The sequence below is a fragment of the Ascaphus truei genome, chromosome 3 (assembly GCF_040206685.1).
Source record: "Ascaphus truei isolate aAscTru1 chromosome 3, aAscTru1.hap1, whole genome shotgun sequence".
Lineage (NCBI taxonomy): Eukaryota > Metazoa > Chordata > Amphibia > Anura > Ascaphidae > Ascaphus > Ascaphus truei.
The window spans coordinates 42,365,913-42,388,581 of NC_134485.1; the positions used below are offsets into that span (position 1 = coordinate 42,365,913).

Sequence of the window (22,669 nt, forward strand, 5' to 3'; positions counted from 1 at the left end):
AAAGTGCAGTTTGTCAGTGGGTGCGCGTGATGCGAAGGAACTGCCCAGATGGAACGGGACATTTGGTCGCGAGCTCACTGACTGGACATCTCGCCACTGTGTCATGTTGCTGCTCTGATCCCCGCTCTGCTGTCCTGCACGCCCGCCGCTCCATCTTTAAATGTCCCACGCACGGAATGGCAGAGCGGGGACAGGGCAACAGAGCGGGGACAGGGCAACAGAGCGGGGACAGGGCAACAGAGCGGGGACAGGGCAACAGAGCGGGGACAGGGCAACAGAGCGGGGACAGGGCAACAGAGCGGGGACAGGGCAACAGAGCGGGGACAGGGCAACAGAGCGGGGACAGGGCAACAGAGCGGGGACAGGGCAACAGAGCGGGGACAGGGCAACAGAGCGGGGACAGGGCAACAGAGCGGGGACAGGGCAACAGAGCGGGGACAGGGCAACAGAGCGGGGACAGGGCAACAGAGCGGGGACAGGGCAACAGAGCGGGGACAGGGCAACAGAGCGGGGACAGGGCAACAGAGCGGGGACAGGGCAACAGAGCGGGGACAGGGCAACAGAGCGGGGACAGGGCAACAGAGCGGGGACAGGGCAACAGAGCGGGGACAGGGCAACAGAGCGGGGACAGGGCAACAGAGCGGGGACAGGGCAACAGAGCGGGGACAGGGCAACAGAGCGGGGACAGGGCAACAGAGCGGGGACAGGGCAACAGAGCGGGGACAGGGCAACAGAGCGGGGACAGGGCAACAGAGCGGGGACAGGGCAACAGAGCGGGGACAGGGCAACAGAGCGGGGACAGGGCAACAGAGCGGGGACAGGGCAACAGAGCGGGGACAGGGCAACAGAGCGGGGACAGGGCAACAGAGCGGGGACAGGGCAACAGAGCGGGGACAGGGCAACAGAGCGGGGACAGGGCAACAGAGCGGGGACAGGGCAACAGAGCGGGGACAAGGCAACAGAGCGGGGACAATGCAACAGAGCGGGGACAATGCCACAGAGCGGGGACAAGGCAACAGAGCGGGGACAAGGCAACAGAGCGGGGACAAGGCAACAGAGCGGGGACAAGGCAACAGAGCGGGGACAAGGCAACAGAGCGGGGACAAGGCAACAGAGCGGGGACAAGGCAACAGAGCGGGGACAAGGCAACAGAGCGGGGACAAGGGCAGGGATCTCAGAGGCGACATGTCATGTGGTGAAGTGTCATGGCGGTAAGTTGATCTCGTGGCGGAGCGTCGGTGGTTTGATCGCTTACTGCTGTCCAGATCACTCAATTAACATTTTAAGGATAGCTAAAATAATAATAATTGCAGAAGCACTAATAATAATAGCATGTTCTTGTATAGCGCTGCTAGTTTTACGTAACGCTTTACAGAGACATTTTGCAGGCACAGATCCCTACCCCATAGAGGTTACAATCTATGTTTTTTGGTGCCTGAGGAAATGGGAGATAAAGTGACTTGCCCAAGGTCACAAGGAGCCGACACTGGGAATTGAACCAGGTTCCTCTGCTTCAAACTCAGTGCCAGTCAGTGCCTATACTCACTGAGCTGCTCCTCCAATTATAGCGACCAAAATAAATGCATGACTCATAATAAATATCCAGCATTTCGACACATCTTGGGTAGAAACATTGAATTTTTATTATGAGAGTAATAAACATATTTTGGAGTGTTGATAAATTTTTTTAGAAATCCAATTTGATGAATGTTCCAATGAAGGTGGTTACGATGAAAACATGACGTTTCAAAAATAAAATAAATAATCGTGTAAACAACGACCTTTCTACTTGTCTAAATGAAAAAAAGGCATGATCTACTTTGAACCTATGGAACATCACTAGCGTGATCTCCTTTTTGTCCAATAAGTGATTTGCCTATCAAAGCCGCAATGTATCAAATGTATGGGGCATTAGTATAATGGTGTTTCCCTGTATAGGACGCAAACGATTTTACCAACAAGCTGTATTAGTTATATCTCTGCATAATGACAACATTAAATTATTCCACTTGTGTGTGAAATTAGTCATAGAAAATAGTGGGGTTCTGGGTACCAGTTAAAACCTATAAAACAAAATAAAAAAAAATAGTGGGAGGAGATGGAAAACAAAAATGGAGTATTGGGAATTGCTGCTTGAATGCAAGTCTATAAAAAACATTACGAATGAATGACTGGGAAACTTGTCCAAAAGTAAGGGATTTTTTTATTTTTATTTACGAGCACTCTTGAATTATTTATCACACACAACATGCCTGATTAGTGTTCAGTGCTTCCACAAACCGTGTAAGCAACTACATGTAACAGATCACTTGCAAAAAAAAGTTTAGCAATCAGCAAATGTCACCATGAAGGGTTCTAAATATATTACTCAAATTACACTGTAATCACGATATTTGTTTAGTCATTAATAATTAAATGAAACCTCTATTAATAGTTGGCTCTAAGATAATCAGTACAAGCTTAGAAAGCCGATTTTAGTTCTTACAACTGCAGAATCCCTAATGTGGTTCCCAATTACAGTTACCGCCTACACTTTAAGCATGCAAAGCCTGAGCAATGTGTTTCTGTGCCCACAAAGATTGCAGGAAATAAAACATATTTTGCTGCTCTCCGTTTTGTGAATCCACACAGAAATAATTAGGGCACATCTGATTTCCCAAAGCAAATTTATTTAAGCCAAAAAAAGTAAACCAATGTTTTGGCTTTTTGTGCAGCCCTGATAAAGCTTGCACAGGCAGCCAAAACGTTGGTCCACTCTTTAGGCTTAAATAACTTGGCTTTCGGAAATCCATTAGAAACATTAAATCTGGCTCTTCGAAAAACTCCATAATACAGATTACAGTTTGACCATAACTACCCCAGTACTTTTACAAATAAACAATTCATGACATTCTAACCGTTTGCAGAACAGCTTCGGGACTTTTATCTTCAGACTCCGTGACCGCTTGCGTGATTACACTAATAGTTTCTTCCTTCATCACATTAGTGAGGTCCGCTCTTGATGGTTGTTCCAGGTATTCTGGCTCTTTTACTGGAGCTGCAGGAGAAGAATATACCTACTATAATTAAAACTGGAGTCTTCCTGCACGATTATCCCCTTCTAAGAAACAAACCACGAAATGTTAAAATGGAAGGAAGGAAATACATGGACAAGTGTCCAAGCATAATAAAGCCAAAGGTGGATTGTGGGGAGTGAGTCAACAAATACACGGAAGTAATGGAGCCAATAGCCGAGTCGTGTGACAACAGGAACTTGAAAGTGAGGGAATATGAGCAATAGAGGCATGTAGAGCAGTAAGGGTACCAACAGATCAGTGCCGCAAAAACATGTTTGATCAGTGTATTCTGCCAGTAATCACATATGGATGAGAAACTTGGACCCCTCTTGGGCCCCCAAGACAGTTCAGAAGCTTCATACAACTCGAAGAAGTATGGAGAGGTATATGATGGGAATTAACCAAAGAGTAAGGAAAAAGAATGAATAATTTCCAAAGCAAATAAAAAAAGTAATCACAAGGGTGAAGAAATTAAATTGTCTGTGGGACGGAAATATCAGAAGAAGAAATTACCATCGTTAGACAAAGATTGTACTCCAATGAATTAAAAAAAAAAAGAGAGAGCTCAAAAGTCCACGACAAAAAACAAAGGTAGGATAGGAGAATGAAATCAGAATATGTGTTTGAGCAATGTGAAGGAGAAAAAAGTGTATAACAAAAAGGAGACCAATCCCAAAATACATCACTCGCAGATCCTATAAAAACAAACAAAAAAGTTCTGCAGTGTAACGATAGTAAATAATCCCCGCCTGAAACAGAATATATATAAGATTTCACTTTTATTGAAGGACAGCTGGGATATCGTATTATTGCTGACATTATGCAACGTTGCCAATCACGATAGCCTGAATTTGGGGAAGGGACGGATCACAGAGACTGCTCCCAGGGACACGTGGCAGATCACTTCAGGAGCCATAACGTGGCGGCAAGCACTTTCTTAATACAGTACAGGCATACCCCGCTTTAAGGACACTCACTTTAAGTACACTCGCGAGTAAGTACATGTCGCCCAATAGGCAAACGGCAGTTCACGCATGCGCCTGTCAGCATGTCCTGAACAGCAATACCGGCTCCCTACCTGTACCGAAGCTGTGCGCAAGCGGGGAGACTATAGAGCCTGTTACAAATGCGTTATTTACATCAGTTATGCAAGTATATAATGATTGCAGTACAGTACATGCATCGGTAAGTGGGAAAAAGGTAGTGCTTCACTTTAAGTACATTTTCGCTTTACATACATGCTCCGGTCCCATTGCGTACGTTAATGCGGGGTATGCCTGTACATGTGATTCTGACTCCGAGTGAACCCTGCTTTTATTAATCTATTGTATCAGTAAATACTTGCGCCTCCGTTTGATTTTTTTTTTTTATAATGGCGTCTTGGATGAAAGACTTGGCGCCTCTTTGGAGAGCTGCTGTCGGTCAGTGGATCTGGTCAGGAAGATCTGCCTGGACCAATTTTGGGACTTTGCACGATTTGAACATATTACCATCATAGGTTCGATTATTACAGCATTCAAATTATTTCCGTTTCCTATTTTGTCATTCACTTCTTACACATTGTATTGTAGCATCCTATAAAGGTTTTATTTTTTGAGTTTAAGGTTTCATATCACAACACATAGTTCATATTGGTTTTATATTGAACTTTAATTGATACAGTATAAATCAGTTCAAGACAGTATTAAAATAAAACAGCCAAATCATTTAGGATGTGTCCCTATCAAACCGATCTAAAGAAATAGTAATAGCAACAGCAGAAGAAGCTGTTCATTTATGGGGAGTGAAAGATGGGCACCCTGGTGTCCTGCAGTACGTCTAACAGGACCACTGCCTCCAACATCCGGGTTCACAATCAGCTCTATATACTGTATATTCTGTGTATCACGTGGAGGTTATCTACGGTCGTTACATTGCATCACATTTATGATAGGATCTGCGAATGCTCTGGACAGGGTCTTTTCATGCGCTATATTTTGAGTACTACCCTTGTGAGCACAACCATCACCCCAAATTGTGGATTTCATTATTTACACAGGGATATTTTCTGTGGGAGGGATCCGGTGATTTCTATTTTACGGCAGCAGAAGCTTATTGCTGTTGGAGTGCAAAACGTCTTCACGTGTCTCCCAGCTATCAGAAGCAGGGGTGCTCAACACCAGTCCTCAAGGCACCCCAACAGGTGAGGCTTTAAGGACATCCCAGCTTCTGCACAGGTGGCTCTGTCGAAGACTGATTGAACCAAATGCTGAAGCTGGAAATCTTCAAGACCCACCCCAACTGGTCGGGTTTTGAGCACTGGAGTTGAGCCCCATGGACTAAAGCGCAATACTCTCACCTTTCAATTAAAAGTCCACAGTATGTTGGTCACAATTAGCAAATTGCCCCTTTCCAACATGGCACTGCCCTGGTCACTGCCAAAAATACAGGATAGGCAAATGCTTCAGTACATAAAGACAAATACGACATAAAAAACGTAGTCGTAAAATGGGGACCTACTGTAAGACATTGTTATAATTGCAAATAAGCGGTTTTGTTAGGTCATAAGTCAATTCTCAGAAAAATACAATAAGGTAAATTTCCAGAAGCCCTGACAAAATTATTTTAAAATTAATATTTCTCCACATCGGACCAAAGTGATCTAATGGAAGGGACACATTTAACTAGTCAAATGTTAGTGGCTGCTGCTTTCCAGATCTATTTAAAATTAAAGTTCATTTGCTGTGGTATCACTGAGAAAGCGGAATTATTGTTTGTTTCTTCCACCCCAACGATAATGTCAAGGGGCCGTGTATAAATCAGATTTACGTATGTCCGGTGTAAAAAATAAAAAACAAGCAGACTAGAGGTGTACGACAGTATGAAACAAGGAGGAAGAAGAGGAGGGCACACAACTCTCAGGTCCCGATCTGCAGGCATTTCCAAGGCCATTTTCAGAATTATTAAAAAATATTTACCGTTTGTTAAATACATAAATCACCAACATGTTGCCCATTAAACATATCACACTGCCAATCATGTATTATGTTCCAACATAGCTACCCTGGCAGTGTTTAAGAAAAAATAATAAAATCGAGCAGGCATAATTTTGATGACACAAAGAAATATATATATTTTTGCAACATGCTTTCATTTACATGGCTGGATCTTTTCTACAGTCCTGAACTTCTGATCATTGAATAACATGCATAACATCCCCCAAAAACCTCTACGTGTGGGATTTGCACATCTATGTACAGTATTTGCCCAAACCTGTTAGTTCTATTACTCAATAGACCTCCTTATAAAAATTGTCAACCCTCTGTTTATTTACAGCCTGGCAATGACATGTTTAAAGAGACAATACCCTTGCGTTACCCTACCTGCCCCGGCAGACGGTGCTGGCTTTAATGTTTTTTGAGAAATAAGCATCTTCTCTTGTTCTGCTTTCCGGAGCTGTTCTTTATCCCACTCTTCAAGCTCTTTATCAAAGCGCCTGTTGTCTTCCTTGACATATTCCCTTAAATCATGGGGCAGGGTGTCCATTCCGGTAAGCACCTGACCAGTCTCCTTGTCATATTCCTCTGTAACAACATCATTCATACATTTCATTCACCAGCAAAATAAATGATTTGCAGTTAGACCATAAACACAACCAGAACTCATTCCCAGGCAATTGACTAAAACAGTTATCTTCTTCAGCTGAAGAATCAGATAAAAAAAAAAAACAAATAATCAGTGTAGCCTAGAAACATTTATATACCCTAAACTGCCAAATACGTTTCTAACTTGCCTCCTTTTTTTATACAGAAGCATCGACGGTATCGAACTGAATTTGTTAGTACAAATCAATATTTTTTTCCATGAAGCAATGGGGCTTCTAATTGTTTTAAATGTTTTTTGGACATCTCTCTCCAAAAAATGTTTAGCATTTAATTATTCAAGTTCATAAATGAACAATTACTAGATTTAATGAAGCCGTTACTATTTTTCTGCATTAACTTTCCTATTGGGGTCATGTCACATTTGGGAACTTATGCAATTTTGTAGTAGCCTTAATGTTCCAGTTATAGAAAGTGTTATTCACAGTAATTCACTTTCACTCAAATCACTAAGCGTGAATGACTTTATTGCTGCTTCCCATCCGTGCCTATAATGAATTAGAAGCACACAACTATAATCAAGCTGTTGACTACTAGTGAGTATTGCTCATTTAAAATGAAACCTTTTGCATGTGTCTGCTGTCAAACCAAAAATGACACAGCGGTCCATTCTGCATATTGCATAGAATGGAGTAAGCACTTACTAATCAAGTAGTTCAGGAGGATTCAGAAAAGTAATAGTATGTGAAGATTTATTCATATAAATGGCCATTAATTTGCAATGAACTTGTACAGTAGTACTTTCATCAAGCTCATCCTTAGGCTGGGATTTATCAAGCCGTGATGCGGAATATCACATCCCAAGTCAGCAATAACCAATTCAAATTAAATGCAGTCGCCGCTGTATTGGTGTGTGATACCCGGCACAGCAGTGTGATGTATTTCGGCTTGTGTCTAATAAGCCACTGCATAAATTCAGCAAAACTGTACGAAGAAAAAAGTAACACATGGTGCTCTAAACCCAATACTATAAGATCTGAAACGGAATAATAAAACCTCAAAATGACTCCAGAGAACCTATACCATTGATAGGAACCTGGGTGTGATGTGAAACCCTGAAGGGATGGGTTTAAGAATCAAAGGTTTCAAAACTTTTAAACACCACTGCACATAGATCTGAATAAAAATGAAAAAGTGGTAGATGAAAAATACTAAAAACAACCGTTGATTGCTGCTCAAACCCTTAGTGTGAATTGCTTCCTCAATTCTTCAAAGAGGTCTTAGATGTCCAGGACTAGGGGAGCGCAGATATAACCGAAAAAATGAAAAGAACACAATATGGTGTGGTATGTCAACCTCAAAGTAGATACACCTGAACCCTGTTATAACGCTGTCCTCGAGGGCCACCCGATCAGACCGCTTTATAACTGGGGTCGCGCTATTTTTTAAAAAAAATGGCCGCCGCGATCAGGGACTCCATGCCCGCCGGAGGGGCAGAGCTGGAATAACTCTCCCAGCTCTCCCTGAGCCAGACGTCGCAGTGGCAATATATCCCACTGGTAGTCTTACGGGAGAGGACCGACTCCTCCTCCCTCGCGGCGTCTCTCTGTTGGGTTTCCACACTTCCGGATGGGGTGTCCGGAATCTTGTCTCCACAGCGATGGCGTCCTCTCTCTTGTTTGGCCTTATCTCATACTACGTGTTTCACCGCTGACGGTTTAATCAGGAGTAATGTTCCTTATCAATACCCACATATCTATTTTGAGGTTCAGACATCATACACCATATTGTGTTCTTTTTATTTTTTCCATTACATCATCTGATCTCCACCGGTCCTGGACATCTAATAAATTCAGCAAAGCAGTATCTCCCATCTTTGTGAAAACAACTGGCTACAATAGAAATGGAGCACTCTCACGTACTTGGTGCAAAATCACGTTTATTAAAAGATCGATGTTTCTCAAAGAAAGGTCCTCAAGCCTGGACCCAAACGTCGATCTTTATTTAAACTTGATTTTGCACTAAATCTATGAGAGTGCTGCACCCTTTGTTTTTACACTATATGGTCTGGAGACACTCCAGGTTTTGTGAGCACCTATGATAGTATACAACGCGTTTTAAGCGTGAGTGCTCCTTTCTGTGCATACAAAAGAAATGGTCCATATATTTTCATCTCAATCACGGTTGGCCTAATGTAAGTCTAGAGAAGGACAGACTCACGATACAGCAAGTATTCAAACAACTCTACACCACAAATGACTCTGTTATATATTAACTTGTTTATGACAACCCGATGCATGCATATCCATTACACTACAGCCAAATGTCTTAAAATACTTCCGATACGGCAGTAAACTTAACAAAATAGAAACATTACCTTGTATTAAATGCTGTTCGCCATCATTAATGTACATTAAACAATATGCACTTGCATTCCTGTATCCACCAAAAGAGTCCCGCTCCAATTCTTCCCATGACGACTTTGTTACCGAAATATCATTATATTTCATCCACCTCTTTTCGTGACGGTCGAAAACATATGCCCAGTAGTGACCTGCATTTGCTTGGCCTTCATGGACTAGTACAGCATGCAACTTGTAAGGAACCTAAACATGGAGAACAAGGAAGGAATAATACACAACATTACTGAAATAGCAACTATATGTCTGTCTGTCTGTCTGGACACAAATCCTAAATTAAACTCTTTAAAATAAGCATGGATTACACATCCCCCTAACAGATGGGGCTAATTTCACATCATAGAGCAGTTGTAGGACATTTTATTTTTATTTATTTTTTTCATTAAAAGGCTGTGCTTGAGGAACACACAATCAAGGCGTAATTGAGATGTTATTTTAGTTTGGCTTTGGTGGGATGGAAGGCATTGGTTTCCAAGCTTTTTCACATTGTGCAACCCCTGCTAGAAAATATTTGTTCCTGCGAACCCCTAATTAATACATTCTATTGCCTACTCTTCAGACTATTGCTTGCGTGTGCGCACGTTCAGTCTAAACATTACCATGGTAACCTCATAACCTAAAGATTACAAATACTATTTCAATTGTATTTTTTTATATAAAGAGCAGGATATACATAGAGGTAAAACAAAGTAGAGTGTTTAAAAACTCAAAAAGGCTTCAGGGGGGGGATTGCTACTTTAAGGCCATGATAAAGGTGTTTAATATCTACAGCAACGCTCATGTATTAAATCTCTATAATGCAGCTGATCGCTTTCCCAGTGAGCCTAAAAAGTTTCAAAAGAGAAGACATTTCATTTACAGTATGCAGGAAATACGGGTTCAGCCCAGTCTGGGGTATGGGTCAGTCAAGTCTCTGACCTTAATGTCTTGAGAGATTTGCACTAAAAATCTTATACGATCTTACCAATTGATTTATAAAAAGTATACTAAATGGAATTGCTCATCTCCCCCTCTGCTCTTTTTCCCCATTCCCCCCTTTCTACTTCTGTACCCCATCTCATATAATACACTTTAATAAGTAAAAAGTGTTTTGGGGGAAAAAAAAGTTTAAATATATTATCCAATATTACGGTGCCATCATATTTCAAAATATTAGACATTTACGTCTATTAGTAAAGTCCAGATACATGTTTCTCATGTAAACTTAAGGTGAACAGAAAATTAAAGCGCAAACCCCAAGTAATAAATAAATTAAGTGATGAATACAAATAAATATCACCAATGGAGATGCTGCTGGTGTAGGGGTTAAATAACCCCTCAGAAGACGACACAGAAAACTCTTAATTAAAGCGCAAAACTCCCATTGGTTGTATTGAAGTGATGATCACACAAGGAATCTGGAAGTTTGGTTTATTCTAACGAAACGCGTAGGGTTACAGTACCTAAAAGCTATCAGTGAACTACCAGCTATCCTGCAGTGTGCTGACCTGCAACTGTGACGAGCTGTGCGACCGAAGTACCCACTATCTACCATCGCTACGGGGTTTGGTTTGGAGACCAAGCTTGGATCTCCATTGGCTGTTATTGTTGATGACCCGCCACCCGAACCCAGAAGTAGGCAACGTGGGGAAGCGTTTGTCATTTTACAAGCATACACAAGACGTTCCAGTACTGCAGCTATACAGGACCCAGAGTGGTCAAACCGACTGTTTTATTTCTACAGCATGTGAGTGGATTGAGCTCTTTTGCTCTATCATATGTTCATTAAACTGTGTTGCACTATATTTCTTTTCTTTCTCTTTTATATTATCCTGAGAGTTCCTGCTCCGAGATTCCTTGTGTGATCATCACTTCAATACAACCAGTGGGAGTTTTGCGCTTTAAGTGTTTTCATGTAAACTTAAGTAAGAAAGCATTAGAAAAAAGGTTTTAGAGCAGAGATCGTCACGGCCCTTTTTACTTACTTGGGTCATCAGCTTGCCCGAGTACATAAGGTCTATGGTTCGGTGAATTCTGCCTATGCTTTCCTGCAAGTCTGAAGATGGATATTGTTATTTTGTATTCTAATTTACATGTACCCTATGTTTACATCAATCATGTTTAGAAATACATTTAAACATTGCATACCTGTATATATTTAAAAAAAAAATATATATATTTATAGATAGATATATATATACTGTATTCTCTATTACGTAGTGCAAGTAACTAGTACATAAAAAGTAAACAGTAAAAAGAAATTGAACTTAAGCAAATACTTTTCAATCCTGAATAAGTTCACACATTATTTTCGTTTTTTAAATATTACCTATTTTTAACTAAAAACACTAAAAAAAAAAAAAAAACATAGCAGCAACGAGAAAACAAATAAACAAAAAACATTACAGTATAAAAAATAAAATAAAAAACCCGAAGGCGTGTCATTGTCGGTTGTGACATGTTTTGATGCAATACATTAGAACAGTGATTTCCAAACTTTTTTGTTTGGAGGAACCCTTGAATATTTAAAAAAATCTCAGGGAACCCCTATCTGGCTGACACATATTAGGTTCGACAGGGGTCAGTCACAACATTTCACACCTCACGAGCCACCCGTATTTCCCACCCTTTACCCATGTTTTTCTCTCCCATCCATCTCACTAACTCTCCCCCCTCCCCCCTCGCATGTATTTATCCCTTGCGTCTCACTCTTACTCCCTCTTTTCCTCACTCACTCACTCCTGCCCCCTCTCTTCTCTCACTCGCCCCTACCTTCTGTCAATTACCCCACTCTCTCTCAATCCACCCTACACAATACATACCAAAAAACCCCAACCCCAGGTGGGGGGGGGGGGAGCAGCAGGGGGGTCTGTGGTCCATAGGAGGAACCCCTGAGACTGCTTCAAGGAGCCCCAGGGTTCCACGGAACCCTGGTTGGGAATCACTGCATTAGAACAATTGTGATATAGTGTATCACCACTATTGCCAGTGCCACACACCACATGTTTAGACGATACATTTGTAACCAGGTGCTGAAACTAAGCAACATTTAGTATTATTTGTTCAGTACCATTTGGTCATTTTAGTTGGCATTGTAAGGAATGATGAAAAATAGACACTTTTAGTGTACGATTTGGTACTGTATATCATTATTTCTAGGTCTCATTAACTTTTCAATTAAGGTAATCCGGCAACATTGAGCCTGATCGGCAGAACTTATACCTCTTGTATCTGTTTCTACTTCAGTTCTCCAGCGATGCAAACACCCTTCTAACACTGCAAGTTCCTCCTCTGTAATGTGCCGTGGTGCCGGGTGCATGGGTAGGTCAGGGGGTATTCGGGACTGCGTGAACGGTTTGTGTATTACGGAACGTTGGGAAGGGGGTTGTGTCTCAGACGAGGAAGGCCCCTGATGTTCCATTGTGCTAGAAAGATTTATGGAACAGGTTAAGCATCTGGGCTGCCCTAATACAGAGCACAAGAAAGTCAGCTTGATCCCAGTATTAGCTCCTTGTTACCCTAGGTAAGGAGTGACCAACATCAGTCTTCAAGGGCCACCAACAGGTCAGGTTTTAAAGATATCCCTGCTCCAGCACAGGTGGCTCAATCAGCCACCTGTGCTGAAGCAGGGATATCCTTAAAACCTGATCTGTTGGTGGCCCTTGAAGACTGGAGTTGGTCACCCCCGACCAGAGAATATGTTCTCTTACTGCAGTTCAAAAGACCCGCATTTTAATTGCAAGCACTTTAATGCAAAGGCGTTGTGTCCCTACTATTATACTGTATACACAGCGGCATGCTGTGTGGCAGCACTAGATAAACTTATTACTAATCACTGATTGATCATTTACTTGTGTATGCATTGGCATAACTATCAAATATATTCTGTTGTATGTACTATTACTGTATATATCACTATTACTCAGCTAAAGTACTGATGCAGCGGCCGTTATTCGAACACTTCACGTGTCATGTACATCGGAATCCCAATTTGAAACCGCGGGATGAATTCCAGCCTCCCCGCACTAAGATGCGAGCGCGGCGAGTGCAGAAATACTAATTTTAGTGTTCTGGCTATTAAAAACATGAAATTGACACAGTAGCACAGTAGCACAGTAGCACAGTAGCACAGCACTGTACACATTACAATTCATCCATTTCATTGCAAACGAAGAAACAGAATCCATGAAATTCAAACAAAACATCCGCGATAAGCACGGGTGCCTGGGGCGATTGGCCGCGTTTCATGCTGCGTGGGGAACAGCAGAGAACTCAAAATCGGCACCGAGATGTGTTCAAATAACGGCCACTGCATCAGTATACTATAACAGACTTGTTTCTATTATTTTAATTTTTTTTTAAATCAACACATACCTGCTAGCATTAAAACCGCTATGTAGAGAGTAATACAGCTCAACCCTCTTATAATGCTGTGATTGGGATCCAAAGAATCACATTCCGCTATAAGCGGATCGCGTTAGAAACAATGTACAATTGTATGCATTGTACAACAAAGTATTTAAGATACCAATAATCGTGTTGTAAAGTATTCATAAATACGAAAATTGGGAGCCATGCTTACATCGCGTTATAAGCGGATTTGCGTTGTAACGGATCGCGTTATAACAGGGTTAAACTGTATTTTATCACTGATACCAGCTGTCTATCCTTTTGGCAATCCAGATAAAGTTCTGTAACTTTACTTGCTAGAAGTTTAAGTGTTCGTTCTAAATATGGTCCCCGGTTGTATAATCCAACTACTGAATGTACTGCATTGGTTGCCAGAATTTAAGTGGGGTGTCAGTATCAAATAACGGCCCAAATTGTTTGCTCACCTTTGCACTGTCTGTGTTGCTACAGAACCACTAGATGGAGCACTTGTATCAATATCCTCCACTGGAGAAGTGCAAACAGGCTTGCTGGATGCAAACTCCAGTGCATACTGCAACACATCGGCCAAAGGGAACCGTTTAGGGCCAGATCCATAACTTAAATACCTGTAGATAAAACACACACATTCATATTACATGTAGAAATCTACAAATCTGCATTCTAGCATTTCAATGACACAATGAAAGGAGGAGTGGCTCTAAGAATAAAGAACAGGGGACTCGCAAATCTATGTACAGTACTTAACTTTATTTTCCACCCTAATCCCATATTTTACAGCAAAATATTCCAGCAGTATTCAGAAAATATTGGTGTACATTACTTTTTGCAGGAACCTCTGTCAACGTTTGATCTCAGATTTAAAAATATATATAAATAAATAAACCCCACCCAGATTACATTGATGTATTTCAACACTTCACTTCAGAAATGAAAGTGAAAGTAAAGTCTTTTTTACAGAATAGAAAGTAAAAGTATCATGGAACTAAGCATACACATGCAGAACAAAGCAAGGTGTCCTCTTACACGCTCGGGAGGATCTGACAAAGCTCAAGTACTGTAGCACTGTCATTAAATGAAGGATTTTCCTGTACATACTAGAACAGGTTTCTCTATCCCTTTTATAAACTAGTCAAGAATAACAATAAAATACTTCATTACTACTGACATTTTGCATCTACAACGCATGGATTTCTGAAGTAACTGGAATGCAAATCTGTCATTGCAATACATTACAACCACATCATTTTTTTGGTTCTGGGGAACGATTACGATTAATTGGAGACACCATTAGATAACATGGTACCCGGCTGAAAAACACTGTACTAGGTTTCTTACTGGCCTCACACGGTTAATTATACAGACTAGTCACTACCACAAAACATTAGCACGGGTACCTTGGGAACAATCACTTCGAAGAAGAAATGGAATGAGGAGCGTTTATTCTCCGAGTACAGGAGGAGGATACATCAGACTGGCAAACTAGCAACCCTGAGCCTTTCCAAACGGTGCAGTGCTTAAAGTACGGTTGTTGTGAATTTTGACCTGCCTCAGTCCCAGTCAGTGATTAGGTGTACAGCATCATATCACCGCAAATAATAATACCACCTCACGCCATTACATCCCTACCACTTTACACAGTTCCTACCAGACTGGCCTCCAAGCGGGAGTGGTTGTACTGTACCGTTCTAGCCGCTGCTGCAAAACCGTCACGTGCTCTTTGAGTCTCTTGATTTCATCACGTTTGATTCTTGTGATTTCCCTGTTCTTGTGGATGTACCTATTATAACAAATGTAAAAAAGGAAAGATATATCCGGAGCACAGGGAAGCCAGAAACATACAGCTCAGCTAAGGCTGGGGCCATAGAGGGGCTGTCAGTGCCGGACCGCGCTGACGCTGAGGCTCGCCTGCTGAAATCTGCGCGATTTCATGCCCATGCAGGCGAGCCAGCGGGCGCGATCGGAGGCGGGGGGAGACTGAGGGAGGCGGGGCAGTGACGTCGCTGGGCCAATCGCCCGCGACGCACCGACGTCAACGCTGCTCCGCGCTGCTTGGATGTTTTCAGCCGACAGCGCTCTAAAAAACAGCTTGGCTGTCGGCTGAAAAATCCAGCGCCTCAGCACGCCTGCGGACGCTCGCGTGAGCCCCCTCTCAAGGCATCCTCATTGAGGATGCAGGGGCTCAGCGCGGAGCGTCCGCACGGCTCAGCGCGGCCTGTCCTTCTATGGACTCGGCCTTACACGGTGAAGTAAATACTGTGCACATGTAGCAAGACTTCCTGTCGCCCTGACTCTGCTTCCTTGTTCGCAGCGCTAGGACAGTGTCTGGTGCAATGGAGCGTTGTCCATGCTTCTGAAAGGGACCCCCACCACCTTGTTAATCCTGCGGTGCCGCCACATCACCCCGGGTGGCAGCAAAGTGTTACTGCATCTTAGTAGCAAGTCTAGACCTCTTTAAAATTCGAACAGTTAAAACCTTTCAAAATCGATGTTTACGGTTTTAAATAAAACAATGGTAAATAAATAAGTATCAAAAGAGCTGCTGGGTTCTTCATGTCTGGGAACAGAACAAACCCGCCATTCCGGCTTTCACTTTTTTGAATAATTTGTTTTATTTGTAAGGAGTCAACACATGAAGTACATCACAAGTCTAGCACAATGGAGGGTGGGTAATAGTAATGTCACATTTAACACATTATAATAATAAGAAAGACCGTTTCTGCAAATAATGGCATATAATGTACACCTTGGGAAATGTTACAATAAATATATATTGATGGCATATAAACAGCAATCAAAAAAATATCCATTAGCTTAATGCAGTATATACTGTGCCTAGCTGTACTATGAACTACTCAGTAACGATTCGTACAGTACAGCATTTCAGTAAAAGTTTCAGTAATCCCTCATACGGAGTAGAGAGATTGTCTCCTTTAATGCCTTTTTTTTTTACTATTGTGTGTAATGGCCCCAGCGCTCATAAATTTAGTGATTTTACAATTATAAACTAGGTCTTATACTTAGTTACTGACCAACTATCAAGGGGTATTGACTATATACCTATATTGTTCAGCGGTATGTTTAATGGTTCTTTTAGTGTTCATATTTTAGAGATTTTATCATTAAAAAAGGAATGTTTTATATGTAACTAGTGATTAACGGGTATTGAAGGCACAGAAAAAGGGGTCTTTGCTCTCTACTCTCCTGGGTTCATTCCCTGCAAATCTTGTTATGAGTAAAAAGTGTGCCGAGTGAAGCAGATGTTACAGGCGCACACATCCAGACACAGAACGCTAGGGAGTGGACATCATTTCAGGAGCACACAAATCCTGCATTAAAGGATTGTATAAGGTGGCAATCATTTAAGAACAAACACACAGCTCTGTCATACATACATACATAAAAAAAAGGGGGGGTATCTGGTGATGTTATAGGGGGAGGAGTGGCCACCAACAAGTTAGGTTTTCAGGATATCCTTGCTTCAGCACCGGTGGCTAACTCAGTGGCTTGGTTGGCGACTGAGCCACCTGTGCTGAAGTAAGGATATCCTGGAAACCCGACGTGCTGGTGGCCCTGGAGGACTGATGTTGGCCTTACAGGGCAATGCAATCAAATATATTCCAGTTAAGCAATAATGTTGATTAATCACTCATTTGCTAAAATGGAAAGAATATAATTGTTTTTAATCAAAACTATTTGATTGCTGTATACTGGCAATCACTCACACTAATGATACTATTTCTAACTTTGGAAGCTATATACACCTATTTCTATCATTATTTTACTTCCACATCATCACTTTTTTTACCATGACAATTCAACAGATCAGAGATTAATTCTTCAGCTGCCGTGAAATCAGCCGCGCATGCGCTGGCTAAGAGATGTCCAGTATAGGAAGAGTAGAGATGCTGGCATCCTCCCTGACAAACAACTTCGGCTCTGCTTATAGTGCGGGCGCACAACGCGCCCGTCGCCCGAGCGATCCGTGGACTCTGACGGGGAGGTGTGGCGATAACGTCACCAGGCTGCTTCGCCCTCATTGGCCCCAACGCTCACGTGACGCGGCTGTCGCGCAAAAAAGCCAATTTTTTTTTGTCTCTTCCAAATCCTGCTTCCTCGCGTGCACTATGGCCGGCCTGGTAGTGACTGTATTTTGTTTCGCGCCGCGCACGCACTTTGGCCGCAGCCTTACAAAAAGACAGACTTTGAGATGCTCGTTTAACCCGAAGTGTTGTTACACATACCTGTCCATATATAAGCATGATGGAAACTCCAATTTGTTGTGTATCTTTTCTGGTCTGCCCAGAGCTTGATTGAATTCAAATCTGGAGAGCTCAAACGTGAGCACGGGCGGGAGCTCTGTGAACCAGTGCTGCACGGGGAGGGAGGAGAAAACACAGACTCTTGCTAGTCACACTTCTAGAATATCCCATTTATCTGCTATTTTGACGTTTATCCAGTCAAAGATCCAGACACAGATTTTTCAAGTTATTCAGCTGTGAATACTTGACATCCGGGACATACTTGAAAACGAGAGGTAACGCTCAATGTATTACTTCCTGGTAAAACATTTTATAAATAAATATGTAAGTGTCTCTAACACCTCCATCAGGTCAGTATTGGTGATACCATCCAATCACACAGTGACATACTGTAGAAGGCAAGTGACGTGTGCTTAGCCATGCATTTGTTGTTCCAGAAACTTGCCGGGATTCTCATGGGAGAGGGCTGAAAAGCACAGCTCTAAATCCATTGGTCTTGAACCTCTCACTATAAGCATTCACCCTTACAGAGAAGGAACAGTGGCACATTTTGGTAGCACAAAACTCAATTTGAACCAGGTATAGATACAAAGAATGCCTAGCAATCAGCTGCAGTTATAAAGAGACTAAACTTGTATTCACTAGGTGCAGAAAATATGAATAAAACAAAAAACAATACACTTAAAAATGAAAGTGTGGAGTATTAAAACAAACGTACTTTTGAATGTTGAAATACAATGAAATCTAAAATAAAATGGATTGGAATATCCTTGCTTTCTCCCCAGCTGGCATCAATCTAATGATTCAATGATGCATTGGCACTGCAAGTACTATAGACACTCTGCACTATTGGAAAGAGCACAAACCCATCACTTCCCTCTTTCTTCAGCCTGGAGGAAGAAGATGGGATATGTGCTGCTCCAGAAGTAGCAGTACCCAGGGGTATTGGTGAGTAATGTCAGAACAGTATAGTTTGTTTCAGCCTGGAACTTGCAGGGTGCCCAATGACATCACAAATCTAAGATGGCTGCCTTATGAACCTCAAGAAGATATTGCAATAATCTAACGTTATGCTTACATATGTAGTGTACTTAAATATCATCTAATTGCAGCAAATATATTCAGAAACACCTATAAGAAAAAGGCTTATACAGTACATGACAAACTGGAATTCGGTTGGGAAGACGTGGACTGGCTTAATCTACTCCAATGGGTGTAATATCCCTGTGTTTGTTTAGCAAGACATTTTTTTTTAAGAGCAGAAATTCTCAACAGGGGTTTTAAGAAATAAAAATGTGGCAGATACCAGGTAGTATAGTGGGTGACTGGGGCAGAGTGAGGACTGCACACTTAGTAAGTGGCGTAACTGCACCTTATGTGGTATACAGTAGCTGTCAATTACAAAGCAGGAGCTTCCAGAGTCACTACCCACAATGCTTTGCATCCACAGTAGCAAGGCCATGTGGGGATGACGTTGGCAGCTCCTGCACCAATCGTGCAGTTTAGGACCTCAGGACATTATTCTTCCTGGGATCAGTCAAACCGTTCTGTTAGCGATAATCTGATGATTAGGCAACAAAATGTATTAATTAGGGTTTTGTGGAACAAATATTTTCTAGCAAAGGATGCACAATGTTAAAAAGGTTGGGAACCACTGTTTTAGAGGCACGGTGGCCTCCCCTACTCATTCTACTGTGAAAGTGTGCGGGAGGGAGGTATAGTCTTGATTGCATTCATTTATAAATAACATTAAATATAATATATATATTTTTTTAATATAGAATATTTGATTCAACCAACAATTTTCTCTTTGGAGAAATAGAAAGAAAGTATAGATATGTCTCACCTCCTGACCAGACTTGCCAGAGTGCTCTGAATGTAATGACTCTATTTCCCCTTCTATCATGGCAGCCTCCAGGCACTCGTGTAGATCTTTAAAGCCATTCACCTGAAGAGGGTACTGTCCAAACATCTCTTTGTTTTCAAATTTCTTCCCTTAACAGAAAATCATTGAAAAGTTAGAGGGGGTCAAAAATGATCGCTTAATGGTCCAATTCAGAAATGTGATATAGCCTGTTCTTTGGAGGTCACCATGGGGGGCTCGTTAAACACACAAGGGAAACAAGATTCATTGGAAAAAGTCACTAAAAGTGCTACCAGCAGCGGGAGTCTTGTATAACCCCAAAAATGTATACAATATAGTCATGTCCGACGTGAACTGGAACTCTTATCCAAGTCAGAGCAGAAAGAGTACAATAATCGATCAATAGATGAACAGAAAAAATAGCACTGGTTGGAAACATTCAATACTGTATGTATATTCCTCTCTGAGCATAGGCCGTATGAGTAGTGATGTATTGGCCACACGATGTGTGCAGACACTTTACTGTAATAGTACCAAACATACTCAGTAAAAACCGCATGTTCAAAGCACAGGTGACAAGCTCGTGCCTGTACCGACCCCTTCCTGCAAACAGACAGAAGGACGATCTTCTAAACATACAGTACCACATCAATTTGGAGTTGCTTTGGAATGTTTAACATGCATAGATAAACCTGTGAATGCTATAATGATAGGTTGCATTTTATGCACGGAAAATGATCATTAAAAACATCAGCACAACAATCTGATTGCTAATGATTCGAAAATAATTTGCAAGGTAGCATTCAACAGCTACAATTAGTAGCGGTTGTGTACCAGATACAACTGAACATTTGCAGTTGAACAAAGCAGACATGGACTTGCAAGGGAGTTCCTGCGCTATTCGGCACTATTACACTATCAAAAGAAAAAGTCCAATATAGAGAGAACTGCAAACAAAATTTGTTTCGTGGTTTTCAAATACACTCGAGTCAAAAAAATAAAAAAATAAAAATAAAACAGGTTTTCTTAGCGTTCACTTCCTGACCTGTAATTCTCCAGCACTGGAATGTTCTCTATATGATTTTTCCCTCGTTGATATTTTACTTATTAGAAAACTGCTGCTAACCGTTGCCTTAACAATTGGCCTTTAATATAGAAGGGTGTATTGCAAAACCTACAGTACTTTGCAATGTATTGCAGGCTTATTCAGCAGAGATGGTGTTAAATATTTATGTACAGTACTGTGTTGTACCCAAGCTCTTCCTGAATTCCATCACAAAAGTAAATGAACAATAAAGACTAACCTTCATGTACACCTACTGCCAAGAATCGTCCATAAAATAATTCTACCATTGGGTTCTTTGGCTTTTCTTCATCTCTGAAAAAAAAAAAAAAAAGTATATGTACACAACTCCTCTTAGAAACGTACTGTATACTCCTACATACATTTGGGCAAGAACAAAACAAATGCTCACAATTATTAGATTTTAAAAACAAATCGTGATAAATATCTGAAGATAGAAAAGACATTCACTAATTTAATTAAATAAAAAAAACATTTAATAAATAAATGTTAAAACTAACATTTAGTGCATGTTTATTTTTTTGTTTATAAATGCATCATTAAATTTTTTTTTTTTTTAAAAAGCGCACATTTAAAAATACCTTTACAGTACTTCCTCCTGAACACCTCAATAGTTGGGGAAGGGATTAACAAAAAGGAGGCATTCGATCCCCCAGGGAAAGGAGGGTACCACTATCATTGAGGGATGGAGGTGTGCAGGACGGGTGCTAAGAAGCTGCTGTGCTTTCTTTAAGCAGAACGTCACAAGCTGTCCCTAAAACATCAATGACATCGATAGGAGAACCTAGAAAACTGGCACAAACTGGCCATACCAGCCAGGCTGGTTTCCAGTGACGTCATAATCAAGTTAAGATCCCCCCCACAACTATTATTTTACATAATGTATGGCCACGATGGAATTAAATTGCAGGAAGTTTTTCTAGAAAAGTTGTCACTTTAAAAGAGTAAAAAAAAAAAAAAAAGTTTGCTGAAATTTACGCTCATTAAATATTTTTCTGTCACTAGGGATAACAATTAATGTTCAAGGAATAAAAGATAATCTGCAGATTCTAGGGATTTACATTTTAATCACAGAACGATTAAAGACTGCAGAAACTCTTCAAAGAATTTTGTTACCATACATGGAAACATCAAAAGTTTAACAAATATTTTTAAATACTTACACGTGTCTAATTTTTATTTTAAAATCCGCAATCACCCACATTCAATCTATTAGACAGGACACAGATATTAATTCATTTTGATTCTAGAAGGGATTTCCTATTGAAGACATAGAGTCGCTTCCTGTACAACTTTAAGATAAGTGGCTTTTAGACAACTGAATGGTTTTAACTGGAGCTTCAGAACTTGCAGAACTTACAACCAAAGTCAACAGCGTAACCCAACTACTAATTCATTAGAGGTCCTTCTGCATTGGCTCTGGGAGGACAGGTAGGGCCGTTTCTGACAAATGAAATATTATTTTAGGATTATATTGTGATGTTCTGCCCCAACATTACAACTGAATCCCAAACTCAGACAGTCTGAGCATACATGTGGCATTTAGAGGAACAATCTCACAAGCAACAACTGTATATGTACGTACATATGTATACATGTAATGTTTGTGGATTTCATTTATTACATACGTGTTTGTCCAGGTTTTCCTGATCACTGAATTAATTATGAAAACATCTAGTACAGGCCTGCACAACTTGTAAAGCGAGAAGGGCCGAACTGCTCCAAGAAAAAACAGATTCGGGCCGCACGGGTAAAATCATCATCATCATCATCATCAATCATCATATCTCCCCCAGCACCTCTCATCATCATCATCCTCATCTCCTCCAGCACCCCTCATCAATCTCTCCCAGCACCCCTCATCATCTTCATATATCTCCCTCTGCACTCCTCACCATCAACCTTTGCGAGACTCATCCTCTCTCACACCCCCATCTCTCCCCTCACCCATACACAATACTCCCCCTCCACATAACACACAATACCCCCCTGCAGACCACACACATCCCACCCCCCTGCACCTCACATCACTCT

The 22,669-nt window shown here is 41.3% G+C and overlaps 1 protein-coding gene across 1 annotated transcript in view; it reads right to left on the reverse strand.

Moving 5' to 3' along the window:
* The window catches only part of USP25 (ubiquitin specific peptidase 25), a 121,476-nt gene that overhangs the window by 28,172 nt on the left and 70,635 nt on the right, over positions 1 to 22,669 (reverse strand). The window contains exons 9-18 of the mRNA XM_075593964.1: positions 20,856 to 20,929; positions 19,534 to 19,682; positions 17,670 to 17,797; positions 15,110 to 15,205; positions 13,872 to 14,033; positions 12,259 to 12,461; positions 11,022 to 11,092; positions 9,015 to 9,243; positions 6,419 to 6,619; positions 2,898 to 3,037 (exon numbers count right to left, since the gene is read on the reverse strand). Of these exons, the coding sequence (XP_075450079.1) occupies positions 2,898 to 3,037; positions 6,419 to 6,619; positions 9,015 to 9,243; positions 11,022 to 11,092; positions 12,259 to 12,461; positions 13,872 to 14,033; positions 15,110 to 15,205; positions 17,670 to 17,797; positions 19,534 to 19,682; positions 20,856 to 20,929 (1,453 nt within the window). The remainder of the gene's footprint in view (positions 1 to 2,897; positions 3,038 to 6,418; positions 6,620 to 9,014; positions 9,244 to 11,021; positions 11,093 to 12,258; positions 12,462 to 13,871; positions 14,034 to 15,109; positions 15,206 to 17,669; positions 17,798 to 19,533; positions 19,683 to 20,855; positions 20,930 to 22,669) is intronic.